This window comes from Cricetulus griseus, chromosome 8 (genome assembly GCF_003668045.3).
Source record: "Cricetulus griseus strain 17A/GY chromosome 8, alternate assembly CriGri-PICRH-1.0, whole genome shotgun sequence".
Lineage (NCBI taxonomy): Eukaryota > Metazoa > Chordata > Mammalia > Rodentia > Cricetidae > Cricetulus > Cricetulus griseus.
In genome coordinates, this window is record NC_048601.1 from 223,890 (window position 1) to 239,847 (window position 15,958).

A 15,958-nucleotide genomic window follows, 5' to 3' on the forward strand; every position below is an offset into this window, starting at 1 on the left:
CAATGTGGCCAGGCACGTTCTCATGATGGACTGAACCTTCAAGCTCTGAGCCAAAATAAAGCCTCTCTTCCTTAAACTGACTTTTGACAGGTATTTTCCTACAACAACAAGAAAAGTAACTAATACAGAAAATTAGTACAAAGCAGTGGGGCTGTTGCTGTGCTAAATCTGACCATGTGGTCAGAAGTGGAAATGGTTTCTGAAGGAAATGTTTGAAGAGGCAGCCAGGAGAAGCTGTGACACTCATGAAGAGGTCAGAGGACGACTTTTCAGTCAGTTCTCTCCTTTGACCTTTACATGGTCCCAGGGATTGCACTCAGATTTTCAGGCCTGTGCAGTAAGCACTTTAACACAATGAGACATCTTACCAGCCCAGAAGTTTCATTATCTAATTTTATAGTTTAAGCAGTATAGAGCTGGGGGTAATTTAGTACAAAACAACTGTTCCATAATAATCTCTAAACAAATCTATTTAGGTTATACTCTAATATGTTAGACCTAAAAGAAGGGGAGATAGAAACATGAAATTCAAACTTATTTACCAGTATTCTACTTAGACACTACAGAAATCTACCCACCTTTTTGTGTTTTTTTTTATTTAAATTAGAAACAAGCTTCTTTTACATGTCAATCCCAGTTCTGTCTCCCTCCCCTCCTCCCCTGACCCCCACTGACCCCCTATCCCAACCTCTTTCTGCACCCCAGAGAGGGTGAGACCTTCCATGGGGGATCTTCAAAGTCTGTCATATCATTTGGAGCAGGGCCTAGACCCTCCCCGGTGTGTCTAGGCTGAGAGAGTACCCCTCTATGTGGAGTGGGCTCCCAAAGTCCATTTGTGTATTAGAGGTAAATACTGATCTACTACCAGTGGCCTCATAAATTGCCCAGACCTCCAAACTGCCCTCCTAATTCAGGGGGTCTAGAACAGTCCTATGCTGGTTTCCCAGCTATCAGTCTGGGGTCCATGAGCAACCCCTTATTCAGGTCAGCTATTTCTGTGGGTTTTTCCAGCCTGATCTTTACCCCTTTGCTCATCACTCCTCTCTCTCTCTGAAACTGGATTCAGCAGAGCTGAACTCTGGAAACCTAAGTTTGACCCCTAGGTCACACACCAAGTAGGAGAGAACCTATACCTACAAGTTTCATCTGACCTCCATTGTAGAAGAAGCGTGTGCACACAAACACATGCACACACAAAACATAAATGTTAAAAATCAATAAAAATTAAAACTTATTTAAAATGTAAAAGGAATTATATGAAAATCTCAGACCTCTTTTTACAGTTAAGCATAAGACGAAAGCTTGTTAAAAACCAAAGCAGAAATGGAAACACTGTGATTCCTTCTGTCTACCTTAAATCACAACCCAAGGGCTTACAAGATGACAAACTGAACATATATATCTAATATTTGTTTTATCTTCTTGTTTTTTATTTATTTGTATTGTTTTATTTGGGGTTTGTTTGTTTATTTTGGTTTGTGTTTGAGTCTTGCAACAAAGCCCAGGCTAGATGCAGCTATCACAGATGCACACCATCACACCTGGCTAGCTAATATTTTTTAATATAAGAATACAGACCTCTATAGTGATAATATCTTCAGCAATATTTTATGAAGGATGCACAAAGTTATTAATGATAACAGCATTTGTTTATTATGCACCAGGAGTATAGCAATATAATCTTTTAAAAAACATACCATGAATATAATACTAAAACTAGTAGCAGAGTTGAGACCAGAATATTGTTTTCCTAATACTTAATTCAATAATTTTTCCCATTACACTACCCTACAACTATCAAATATAAATGAGATTTTCAACACACATGCATGTATACATAAGGTCACATCTCACATACAATACCTAAGTATATATGACTTTGTTGGTACCAGTAACACTTATGGAAATAAGATTAATCATTTTATTGAATAAATATGATAATATTAATTAAATTGCTACCTTCACATGGCATCTATAAAACTAAGGACTTACAAAACTTTGTTTCTCCTATCTCTGATGGCTGGTTTTGATTATTAACCTAAATGAATTAAAAACACCTAGTGGAATGCCTCTGTGGGGGAATTTTTAAAGACAATCAGATCCTGAAAGATGAATTGGCTTGTTTACCTCCTTCAGTTCCTGTACAACAGCTATGAGCCTCTCATTTTCTGCCTGGACATTTGTAACCACAGTCCGGCTCTGCTTCAGTTCATTCTGCATCTCCAAGATCTTGTTTAGATAGTAAGCTTCCTTGGATGCAGACTCCTGTAGAAGTGTTTCCTCCCGAGTCTCTCCATCCTCAGCCACTTTACGGTGGATAGAGAAGGACTGTCCAAATGCCTGCAAAGAATTTGAAAAGAGAAAGAGTGCAAAATGAAAACACCTCAAGATTGTTAAACAGACTTAGACAGATATTTGATTTGGTTTTGTGTATAAGAAAAGCTATTCTGAAATACTTGTAGATGCAAAAAATAAAATAATAAATAAATACACATACACAAAGTGTAACAGTCTGTCACTTGTTGTGCTTGAAATAATTCATTCCCTGTCTGGGGAATGCTGAGAATTAAACCCAGGCCTTCACTTGTGCTAAGTACATGCTAAATCACTGTTACAACTCCAAACTCTTCATGTACAATCATAAGGGTAAAGAAAAAGTTTAAATATCTTGCAAAAATATATGTGTGTCAAAGAAAACTTAAAAACATTGCTAGGCACTTTATGTTACATTCTTCAGACACATTCTACAGCATGGTGTTAATGAGACCACCAAATTTTATGTTGTTGTTTTTGTTCTAGAAAACATCCACAAATATTTTCCAAGAAAGAAAATAATAATTTCATCAGTTCTTTAGTACATTGGCAATAATGCCAGACCGATTATGGATAATATCCTTAAGAGAAAAGAAAATGCACCAATCAACATTCAAATTTCCCAGTATCACAAGAAGACATTAAATGTCATCTCATATAATAAACATTTGTTTATTTGTGCAAATACAGTTACAGAAATAATAAATCAAGTTAACAAAATTGAAAGCAAAACAGAGGATTGCCGAATGGTATGGAAAGAATGAGAATGAACTCTGATAGAAGAGATAGGGAAAGTAATACTTAGTTTTGAGTATGTCTTTTCATGTCACTCTGACACTTAAAACTAAAATAATATTTCATATTCACCCCCAAATAAATATTACTAAAATTCAATGCATACTGAATACAAACAAGAACAAATGATTCTAGCTTTCCTACAAATGATCAATTCAGCCACAGAGAAGGGGGTGGGAAATAATAGACCAACCTGAATAATTTTGAAAACAGAATTTTTACTAAATAGCCTTCCATACAGTAGAATTCTAACATAAAAATGTGGTAGAAATGAATTGTATTATGAAAAGACCAAGAAATAACTATTACAGGGTAAAAAAATCATCCATGTAGCCTAATATTCATGGACAAAAATGTAGGGAGAAACAGAGTATATGCACCATCTTTTGCTGTGGTTTGGGGTTTTGTTTTTTGTTTGTTTTTCTTTTAAGACAGACCAAGTGGGCCTTGAACTCACAGCGATCTACTTGGGTCTGCCCTCCAAGTGCCAGCTATTTTGTTTATTTAGATATGGTGGTATCTCCTGAGAAATAAATGTGAAGAAACCTGGGAGATACCACCATATCTAAGTAAACAAAATAGCTTACAAAAAGTCAGCAGCAATGAGACACAGGTACCATGTGTCACGGCCTTACTTCAGTGGCATTCTTGTCAATAGTACAGAAGCCAGCCCTTGTAAGACTGGAAGAGCATTTTTAAAAGTTATACAGAATCCTAAGTATGAAGTTTATGAAAAAAATACTTAGATTTCTAAGACTAGGTAAGACCATGAAAACATGTCAACTGAGTACTGTGTGGGTTCCTGTACTGGCTCCTAAAGCTATGGGGGAAATGGCACCATAAGATACCACCTTTGGATACATGAAAATCAGTGAAGTACTTTACAAGCTTCTCTGTATTTTAAAAAATAAACTAGTAAACAAGTGAATACAGTCTCTTCACTAAAAGGAGCTGACAGATCTGACAAAGTCCTAGCATACAGTTACTAAACAAGATGTGGGCATAAACACCAAAGAAATACTATATTCAGTAAGAGGACTGGCATGATTTTCTAACATTTAATTTTTAAAAAAAAAATTACAGTATAGTGCTTCTGGATCATGCAAAGATAAAGTTACAATCAGTCTGCAAAACTCAGTTCCATAATCATTACACTAAAAATCTTGTCTGAGAGCATGTCAGTGACTCTAAGGAACATCTAAAAATGTTTCAAAACAAAGCATCCTTTGGAGATTTTAAATATTTGTTTTTATTTTTACGTGTGTGTGTGTGTGTGTGTGTGTGTGTGTGTGTGTGTGTGTGTGTGTGTGTAGGTGCTTACACACACAATGAGAGGGTGTCACAACTACTGGAGCTGGAGTTGTGAGCTGTTCAACTTTGGTGCTGGAAACAGAATTTGGGACCTCTGGAAGAATAGCCTTGAAATCTGTGTCACAGCAAACGTTCTTAGAATCTCAACTAAATCAAAACATGGTTCTAAGCAACCATGCAAAAAGAAATATTCCAATAAAAATGCTCAACACTATGGAGTTTGTTTGTTGAATCACTGTACAGAAAGAAATTCTTGGGTGGTTACATTTCCACATGTGGTAAGTAATAAGCAGTTATATTCACAAATAAATCAAAAGTTTTTATGAACACTAATTTGTATTTATTCTAGCTCAGAATCTTTAACTGAGCACACGGATTTCTAAAATTAGTCCTTATTTGTAGTGAAGACCTTAGCCTTTCACTGTGCTTCATATGAAAATGTACAAGGTCTTCTGAAGGACATTAAAGGTTTTCCAACTGAAATAGAAAAATAATACCAATTCTTTATGATCTATATTTGTAAATAATTACTAACAATTCTAAGACAATATTTGTTTTTAAGAGTGAAGGAAGGAAGCTAGGCATGGTGGTACAAGCCTTTCATCCCAGCATTCCAGAGGCAGAGACAGGTAGATCTCTGTGTATTTAAGGCCAGCCTGGTCTACATAGTAAGTTCTAGGACATCCAGAGCTACATAGTGAGATCCTGTCTCAAAAAAAAACAGAGAGAGAGAGAGAGAGAGAGAGAGAGAGAGAGAGAGAGAGAGAGAGAATATGAAAGAGACAATAATCCTATTTTTCTAATTCCTAATTGTCTGTAATGACACATTGTGGATGACAGAAAAATGAGATGTATCATCTGCCTTTTTTTTTTTTTTTTTTTGAGACAGGTCTCACTATGTGGGTCTGACTGGCCTGGAACTTTCAGAGATCCACCCACCTTTGCCACCTGAGTGCTGGAACTAAAGGGGTATGACACTGGGCCCCGCTATCCTATGGCTTCTTGTTAAAGTTGATTTACCAAATTTGTCTTTCACTTTTCCTTCCTCCGTCACAAAGTGTGTCCTGACAAGAAGAGAAACAACCATTTTCAAGGCTGTTAAAAAACACCTCATTTAGCCCAGAGTTGGTGGCACATGAGGCCAGCCTGGTCTACAGAGTGAGTTCCAGGACAGCCAGGACTGTTATACAGAGAAGCCCTGTCTCGAAAAACAAAAACAAAAACAAAACAAAACAAAAAACAACAACAAAAAACCTCTTAGGGTGAATCACAGAACTAGTTTCAATGTCTATATTAATTATGCTTCTAGCTATATTTTATTGTGATAGAAAATCCTTTTAGGTACTACAATAATTCCATGGGCACTATATTTTAGAATATATTAGTTCTTATTATGTGTAGCTACAATTATACAATATGACTTATAATGTATAACATTGCAGTGAATCAAATTTCTCTACTTTTCAGTATAAACCCAACTAGATGAAGTACTTTTATAAGTACTTTATTCTCCTTTTACTTATATGACCTTTTATTGTTATTATTCTTATTGTTTTGCTTGTTAACATTTTGAAAAAGGATCATATATAGCCCAGGCTGACCTCTGAACTTATAAGCATCTGAACTTGTTGGAATCTGAACTCGGATTCTCCTGCTCCTAATGACTTTACACTAGAATTGCAGTCATGTGCCATCACACCATAATCCTTTGTTGTTGTTGTTGTTGTTGTTGTTGTTGTTATATTTGAAGCAAGGTCTCACTTTGTAGATCAGGCTGACCTTGAACTCACAAAGATCTTCCTGTCTCTGCCTCCCAAATGCTTTATATGACTTTTTTTTTAAGACTCATTTATTTATCATGTATACAGCATTCTGCCTGCATGTATGCCTGCACTCCAGAAGAGGGCACCAGATCTCACTATAGATGGCTGTGGTCCACCATATGGTTGCTGGGAATTGAACTCAAGACCTCCGGAAAAGCACCCAGTGCTCTCAACCTCTGAGTCATCTCTCCAGCCCCCAGTGACTTCTTAATCAAAGGGAAAATGTTATTTTGTACCTTCAAGTTCAAGACAGTACATTATCCAATAGAATTTTCATACACATTATTCTTTATAACATGAAAAATAATTTTGATGAGAATATTTTTAATATCACCTTAAGTTCAGTAAGTATCCTAGTATATTATCACCCAAAGATAGTGGATGAAATATTTACAATTTGAAATTTCAAAATAATACTGAAGTTTACTAACACATTCATTTTCTCACTTGTTTACTCACTCAACAAACATTAATAGAACATTAGCAGTTTTCTACAGAGGACACTGCTTTAGGCTATGAGAAATCAGTTCTAGAACTGATTGTAACAGTTTTAACAGTTCTAAGTAGAAAATAATGGGTAAGATAGGAGCACAGATCACCAATACCCCCATGGAACTTTCTTCAATAACAATCTTTGTTGTCCAACATGGTTACTATAATCCTTGTGTAGTTATGGGGCTCCAGATATGTAGCTCGTTTGAACAATGTATTGAGTTTATTTTGTGAATTAAATTAATTTTAGTGGTTGCACATAGCTAGTAGCTACAGTTTTAGACCATACTAGGACAAAGAAAAACACAGGTGTGACAGAGGGAAACTTGTTTAGAGATTAGTCAAAATAGAGAAGGAATAAAGCAAAGAAGTGAACTGGAACTAGCCCTCCCCAGAGGAAAAAGCCTAAATTTAAGTCTAAACAAGGATGTCAACAGTGATATGTCACTAAGGTCACCAATGGCTGTTCTTTAAGGCCTCTCCATCAGTACTTTTATATCTGAGTGTTCTATCAAGTGTATAGACAGGAGTCAAGCTGTGGGACAGAAAGGCTGGCAAGCAGCCCTGTCCCTGAAGCCCATCCTCCCCAGTGAGCTGGATTACCTTCTTTGAACACAAAAAGAAAATTCTTTTACCAGTTATATTTCTGTTGCCTCAGCAGCCAGAAAGTTCAGCATTAAGTGTGAAACAGCAATCACTAAATCACCTTATTTTTTGGCATAACTATCACCTATTTTTCTCTGTAGCATTTTAAAGTTTTATTGCTTTATTCCAGTTTATTGATTTCTTTTCCCTTTTTATTGAAAATAGTCTTTTTTCATACAGTATATCCTGATTACAGTCCCCCTCCCTCTACTCATCCTAGTTCCTCCCCACTTCTCCTTCCCTCCCAAACAGACCCATTCCCTTTCTGTCTCTCATTAGAAAAGAATAAGCTTTAAAGAGATAACAACAGAACATAACAAAATAAAATATAATAAAGCAAAAATATGGAAGTTGGGCAAGGCAAACCAACAAAGAAAAAGAGCCTAAGAGAAGGCACACGAGTCTGAGACCCACTTGTTCACACACCCAGGAATCTCATAAAACCACTAGTCTGGAAGCCACAACATAAACACAAAGGACCTGGGGCAGAATTGTGTAGGCCCTGTGTATGCCACCTCAGTCTCCGTGAGCTCATATGAGCTTTGCTCACATTGATTTAGAGGGCTTTGTTCTGCTGGTGCATGCCATCCCCTCCTGTCGACTCTTTGGTGAGGTTCTCAGAGCTCTGAAGGGAGGGATTTGTTTAGGGCTGAGTATTTCAATCTCTCTCTCTCTCTCTCTCTCTCTCTCTCTCTCTCTCTCTCTCTCTCTGTGTGTGTGTGTGTGTGTGTGTGTGTGTGTGTGTGTGTGTGTGTGTGTGTGTGCCTGTGGTCTCTGTATTTGTTCCCATATGCTAGAGTAGGAAACTTCTCTGTTGATGAGTGAATAAGGCACTGATCTATGATTGTAGCAGAATATCCTTAGGAGTCATTTCATCACTACCTTTTTTTTTTTTTTTGTAAGACCAGCAGTATTTGGTTTTACCCTAGGTCTCTGGTTCTTGGTCACCCAAGCAGGTATGGGTTCCATTACATAGAGTGGGCCTTAAGTCAAGTCAGATATTGGTTAGTTACTCCCACAAACTTTGTGCCATCATTGAACTAGCATATCTTACAAGGGGACTGCATTGTAGATCAAAGGTTTTATGTCTGGGTTGATATATATGTTTCTCTTTTGGTAGCCTGAAAAGTAGCTTCCCATACCAAAGGCACTAGAACATAGGGGTAAAGGTTCTATGTGGGCACCAGCTGGCCCTCTCCATCTTCAATGAGTGATGTGGATGTTGTCTTTAGCAATAGGGCTTTGCTGTCAGTTTGTGCAGAGCAACCTATTGTCTTGTCAACAGCCTGAGTTGTTTGGGGATTCCGATGGGACCCTTTTGACCAACAACTCAATTATATATAACCTAGTCATGATACTGGATGCTTCATTTGAAGACAAGAGATGGCAATCTGGGACTCAGTCCCCACCCCCTATTATTTGGAGACTTCATTAGAATCACCTTCATAAATTTTAGGAAGTTTCCACTGCACAGTTTTCCATACCACCCCTCAATTCTAGCTGTCTCTCCCTGTATTCCCTCACCCTCCCTACCTGATCCTCCTGTTCCAGTCCCTACCCCCACCTCCAATCCACCTATAAAATCTATTTTATTTAACCCTCCCAGGAAGATCCAGGTGTCCTATCCCATCTTCCCACCATATCCCTATCACCACCCACCACCAGCCCACCCATTATCACCCTCTAGCTAAAGCTCTTCTTGTTTCTTAGCTTTTCTGGGTCTGTGGATTGTAGTATGATTATCTTTTCTCATCCCCCATCTTTGTGCACTCCTCCCCCCAAAAAAACCATAACACCATGTCCATTTCATGTTGCTCATATACTCATTAGAGCATGGTCAAGCTCACTTGAAGTGAGGCTTAATGGACCATCCTAGTAGAAACATGGAAGACAGTGGTGCTGAGGGTGATTTGAAAGAAGAGAAGAATGCTAGTATGTGGCCTAGAAACTGTTCTTAGGATATTTTGGTGAAGAATGTGGCTGCTTTCTGCCCTTGTCCAAAAAAATCTGCCGGAGGCTAAATTGAAGAGTTTTAGATTAGTTGAGTTGGCAGAGGAAATATCAAAACAGCCTGATATCGACGCTATCATGTGATTTTTAGTGTTCACTCTTAGAAGATCTATAATGAAAAGGAGCAAGTTAAGAAAAGACAAGTACAAAATGTACAGTGAAAGCAAAAGGGGCATCAGGAAATGGAATAAAGCTAAATCCTGTGTTCAAAGAGATAAACAGATTAAAGAAAATTCTGATATTAAATGAAATAAAGGGAGTGGTGACTTGGGGTAAGATCCCATCCAGCTAAGTTTCCAACTTGTGAAAAGGAACTAAAGAAAAGCTTAGAGCCTAGTGTGGTAGTATACCCCTTTAATCCTAGCACCCCAAAGGCAGGGGCAGGTAGATGTCTGAGTTTGAGGCTAGCCTAGTCTGCAGAGTGAGTTTCAGCACATCCAAGCTTTGACAATGAAAGAAACCCTCTAAAACAGAAGTCTGGTGAGAATGTAATTGAACAAGAGGCTATGTTCCAGCCCCAGCAAGAAGCAGAACTTAGCAGCTTCAGCCACATAGTTCTGGCTTTAGAGTCAAGGATAGGGGAAAGGGGTCATGGAATCTTCCTCTGCAACCTAAGGAAATCTTCTGAGGCCAGGCATGTGTCAGGGGTATCTGGAGAGGCCATTCCATGAAGCTGTGACAGTGAAGCTTGGGTTGTGTTAGAGACCCCAAGATGTTGGAGATGCCAGAGTCAAGGGATATCTGCTGAGGAAAGCTAACAGATAGTGGAACCAGCCAGATGGAGAAAAAGAAGTATGTTGCAGTCAACATAGCTGAAAGGAGTTGGAGATCTAAAGACAGTTTTGACATCAGACATAGAAATGCAGAGTTTAGAATTTGTCCAGCTGGTTTTCAGTCTTGCTTTGGCCCAGCATTTCCTCACTATGCTCCATTTCCTACATTTTGGGATGGTAATGTATTTCATCTGCCATTGTATGTTAGAAGTATATGACCTGTGTTTTCATTTTGATTTTATAGGGTATTACAGTTAAGAGATTGCATGAGTCTCAGAAGAGACTTTGGACTTTAAAACATATTTGAGATTGTGATAGACCATGGAGACTTTTAAAGTTGGACTAAATGCATTTTACATTGTGATAAGGCTATAGGCCTATGGGACCCAGAGAGTGGAATGTGGTAGTTTGAAAGAAAATGTCGCCAAAGGCTCATAGAGAGTGGCACTATTAGAAGATATGGTCTTGCTGGAGTAGATGTGTCTTTGTTGGAGGAAGTGTGTCACTAGTGGGTAGGCTTTGAGGTCTCAGAAGATCAAGCCATGCCCAGTGCAGCTATCACTTCCTGCTGCCTGCAGATTCAGACATAGAATTCTCAGCTACCTCTCCAGCACCATATTTGCCTGCATGCCACCATGTTTCACACCATGATGATAATGGACTAAACCTCTAAACTGTAAGCCAGCCCAATTAAATGTTTTCCTTTCCAAGAGTTGCCATGGTCATGGTGTCTAGTCGTAGCAATAAAAATCCTAAGGCAATAAGTTATTTTTTCTGGGTCTTGTCCAATAAATATCTTGGTTATTAAATACAGATTAAGGACAAATTACTCCTTAGATTATTGTGTTATTTCCTGATGCCCCAAGTATAAAAGTTATATTACATATTCCTTTTCCCAATTAAAAATCAAATGTCCCCCCCAAGTTAATTTTTCCCTAGTTTTCTTGCTCTTTCTTTCTGCCATCCTTCTTGCTAATAGATATTCATTGAATGCCTATGCACTGGAGCACAAAATTGCTGGCTTCATTAGACTGTATGAAGAAATCTAGAGGTTTATTTATATGCAAATTTCATATTAAAGCAAGCCTGTCTAAGTTTGGAGAACAACTCATACCATTCAGCTCAGAAAAATAGACTGGACCCAACTGAGACTATGCCATCACTAGTCTGCCTAGATAAGAAGATTGTCCCAGAAGAAATTATTCTAGCTGAAGTTTCAGAAAATAAAAGTCCTGTTTTGGAAGAAAGAACCACAGAAAAGAGGTTTTTTGCTTTGTTTTGTTTCTGAAAAACAGCTATTTCATACTACTCTGGGGGCGGGGCTAGGGGTAGTGGATTTTGTGAAAGCAAAAAGGAAATGAGGGAATATTTTTATCTTGCTTTATTAGCAGGAATTAGTATTGATGTTGAATTATCAAGGCAAGTATATTTTCTTAAAATTCACTTTTGACAAAAATGAAGAACAGATAAGGAGATTTTCATCAAATAAGAGATAGAGGGCTACAGAGATAGCTCAGTGGGTAAATGCTTTCCACACATGCATTAGAACTCGAATTCAACCCACAGTACCTGTGTAAAAAAACTCAGGCAGGGTAGTACACACCTGCAATTCCAGTAATGGGGAGGCAGAAATGAAAGAAATGAAAGAATTCCTGGGGTTCACTGGATAGCCAGTCTGTCTAAATCTGTAAGATCCAGGCTCACCGAGACACCCTTACTCAAAAATAGAGATTAACTAAGGAAGACACCCATTGTCAACCTCTGACCTCAGCATGTACACTTATGTACATACAATACACCTATACACAAACACATGTACACATAACACATACATACACACACACACACACACACACACACACACACACACACACATTTGAAGATGAAGAGGGGGAGATGGAGTAGGAGGAGGAAGGAGATGGAGGAAAAGGAAAAGAAACATTCTTTTTTTTTCATTCATTTATTTAACTCATAAATAAAGTCATGCACAATTATGATACAGAATACAGTATCTGAAAAGAAACATTCTTGATTTTATTGTCTCCTTTGTTCTGCATTTGGACACTTGCATACTTATCAGCTAATAATATGCATTAGCTATGTTTTGAGTGCATCTTCTTATTTTCACATAACATGATCTTTTACTTGAATTTTTAAATGTTGCCTTGGCCCAAAATAATGCCTTATAATAAGAAATAGCATTATTTTTAATTTAGTATTTAAGGTTCAGTTACCTACTAATGAACAAAGTAGCGCAAACAAAGTCAGGTGGCAAAATCTATCCACCAATTACACCATGTTGTATATGGCAGACCTGTGCCAAAAAAACTAGAAAAGGAACCCAGTAAATGAGTAAGATAGCCAGGTGTAGGACACATGTCTGTAATCCTGACACTCAGAAGACTGAGACAAGTTCCAAGCTAGTCTAGCCTTCATAGTGAGAGTATGTCTGAAGAACAAAAACTAGCCAAACAAAAATAAATACATGAAACTTTTTCTCAGTGCCTATAGGAAAACTGGAAACAAACAAACAAAACCCTAGTTTAAGCAATAGACGAAATGGGCTTGTGACTAAACCAAATTTAGCCCATTACCCATTTATCTCTAGCCCTGTAAGCCAAGGTAAATAGAACTTTGAGTTGCTGACACATTATCTTCCCACCGATAATTCAATAATGTTGATGTTCTTTGGAGTAACAACTTCCAAAGCTATTTCCCCACCCTTGTCTGTGAGAAATGAACAGAAGTTAGTGGGTGAAAGGCAGAGAAGCTGTGTAACATGAGTTGATTTATTTGAGGCAGCCTTTACTTTCTCCCAATGTAGAACACAGACATAATGGCTGGAGCACAGAAGCATTTGTAAACATAATTTTTTGTCACATAAGCTAGCACTACAGATGGGAGAGAAAAGTTTCTAAAAACTTGTGATCATGGAGTTTGCCACAGAAAACTATCTTGGTGTGTGTGTGTGTGTGTGTGTGTGTGTGTGTGTGTGTGTGTGTGTGTGTGTGTGTGTGTAGCTGGGAACTGGCCACATGCTGCTTCACACCACCTGACCAGGTCTTCACAAACCAAGAGAGCCTGGCCTCTGCCAATAAGCCATGCCATAAATCCAGGACCCCAAAGCTATTTGCAGAATGAACTCCCACAACACTGGGTCAGTTTGCAATTCCAGCAAAAGGGAACAAGGGTTGTCTTTTCTCTAGATCCCCTGCAGCATCTGTTGTCTATTCTTTTGTTGATCTTTGTTACTCTGACTGGCGTAAAATGAAATCTCAAAGTTGTTTTGATTTGCATTTCACTAATTGTTAGAGATGAACAATTTCTGAGGCATTTCTTAGCCTTTCATTTTTCTTTTTCAAACCCTCTATTCAGGTCTCAAGACCATTTGTTTTCTTTATTTAGAGGTGGTTTTTGTTTGATTGTTTTGTTATTGTCATTTAACCCTTTGTTTTTTTGTTTGGGGAGGTTGTTGTTGTTGTTTATATATTCTGTATATGCTCTGTCAGATATATAGCTGGCAAAGATTCTCTCCCATTCTTGGGCTTCCTCTTCACTCCACTGACTTTCTTTAGCTGTGCAGATGTTGGCCTTAATTCTTGGCTAAATGGATTCCTATTCAGAAAGTCTTTCCTATACCTATATCAAGTAGGGTATTGCCTATATTTTATTATGTATTTTATTATAGCTGTTTCAGTATTGGGGTTTCTCAATGTGTCTGTTTTAATACCCACCACTCCCAGTTGGGTTTCCAGTCACATAGTCACATAGGCCACAGGCATGTAGCTAACAAAAACTTGTCTATGTTTAGAGCTTTCTGTTAAAACCATTTTATGATTTAAATGCAGAATGTTCCCAATTGGCTGATGTATTTGAAAACTTGGTCCCTAGTCACAGGCATGGTTTGGGAAAGTTATGGAATTTTTAGCAGATGGGATCTCACTAGTGCAAGTGTATGTCTGAAGAAACAAGTTTTCTGGGTTATTATCCAACCCATGTTCTTGCCTGATTCTGCTGAGATTTAACAAGCAGTGTCCTCAAGCTCTGGCCACTACCAAAAACACACAACTATGCCTTCTTTCACTTGAGACACTGAATCTCCTCAAACTTCAGCTAGAATAAACCTTTCCTTCCTTAAGTTGTTTCCATTGGGAATTTTGTCACATCTATGAAGACAGTAACTATTACAAACATTAAACACATTTCTTGAGTTGAAATTGTGTCCTAAACTTTATATATAACAATGAAAATTAAAAGTTGAAAGATAATTTTCCCATAATTCACCTATTTCTGAAATTTCACACAAAAAGAGTTCTAGATACTTCACCTTGCTCCTCTGGAAGGTCTAAGTTACTTTGCTATTTTGAAATAAATTGTCACTAGGTCTTTAGAAAGGATGGAAGGTGGTCACCTTCCGTATGGCATCTTAGTTATCATCAGAACTTCACTATTTAAAGTCATACAGTAGCAAGAAATCAGTGTGCCATGAAATAAAATTAATACATGTTTTCTCCTTGCAAAGCACTGTAGTAAAGTTCATCACAGACACACATTTCACAGCATACTAAAATGTCAGCTTTCTCCAGCAGTCATTCAACAGAATCAATAGTATGATTTTTAAACTAAAATCAAAATGCTGTAGGACATATAGAAACAGAAAAATAGAATTAACAAGCATGCAACACTAATGTTGTTACCAAGTTTGAGTCCAGCCTGGGCCATAAAGCAAAACCTTGTGACATTAGTTAACTAATTTCCATTACATTAGGCAAATAAAATTATACAGATATTGACCAAAAGCTATGATTAATTATAAAAATGCCTTTAATTCTGTAGTTCCAGCTTTTTTATTTCCTCAAAGCAATTTCCAAAACTTTTATGTGTCTACATACTACAAGTCTCCTATGTCAGTAAAATTTTTTTATCCATAGTACCAAACAGTGAGGACTTCTTACAAAGAGCTTCATCCTTCAAAAGAATAGTCTGTTCAGAATACAAACATACATAAGAAAAATAAATAAAGACGACCACAAAATTTACACATAGTAACATAGACTTAGAGTTCCACTTACTCAAAAATTGAGGCAAGGAAATTCCTTGAGCTCGAGAGTATAGCCAAGAATGAGCATCATAGTAAGATCTATAAAATTTTAATTTTGGGGCTGGAGAGATGGTTCAGTGGTTAAGAGCACCGACTGCTCTTCCAGAGGTCCTGAGTTCAATTCCCAGCAACCACATGGTGGCTCACAACCATTCGTTATAAGATCTGGTGCCCTCTTCTGGTGTGCAGATATACATGAAAGCAGAATGTTGTATACATAATAAAAATAAATAAAATCTTTTTTTAAAAAATTTAATTTTACAAAAGGATCCATATCAAGTGTGCCACGCACACACACAAAATCAAAAGGGCACATTCAGTTTTTACCACTACTTTTCTTTTTGATATTTGGCATAAATTCAGTTTTCACATTGGTAAATAATTAAAACCATCTGCAATGTGAGTCAGTAGATAGAATGCATCTTGGAGCAATCACATCACACATTAAAGATGCACAGACAAGTCAGCAGATTACTTACCTGTGATCAGATATACAGAGACTCCTCAATCTTATTTTGCTACTGAATTTATGAGGTGCACATAAATATGGAGAAACTCTTAACTGCACTAAAATCACATAGGTATCAGTGTTTTTCTGTTAGAATAAGTAAATTCTACTTAAAAACAACAGTTGCTAAGAAAATCTAATTATATTTTAAAAGCTAGGAATGAAAAATTATATTTTGACAGAATCT

General features: G+C 37.4%; 1 protein-coding gene across 5 annotated transcripts in view; it reads right to left on the reverse strand.

Moving 5' to 3' along the window:
• Nucleotides 1–15,958, reverse strand: part of Bicd1 (BICD cargo adaptor 1) — a 163,325-nt gene that overhangs the window by 85,345 nt on the left and 62,022 nt on the right. For all 5 annotated transcript variants that reach the window (XM_027430020.2, XM_027430022.2, XM_027430024.2 and 2 more), the window contains exon 2: nucleotides 2,128–2,340. In XM_027430020.2, the coding sequence (XP_027285821.1) occupies nucleotides 2,128–2,340 (213 nt within the window). The remainder of the gene's footprint in view (nucleotides 1–2,127; nucleotides 2,341–15,958) is intronic.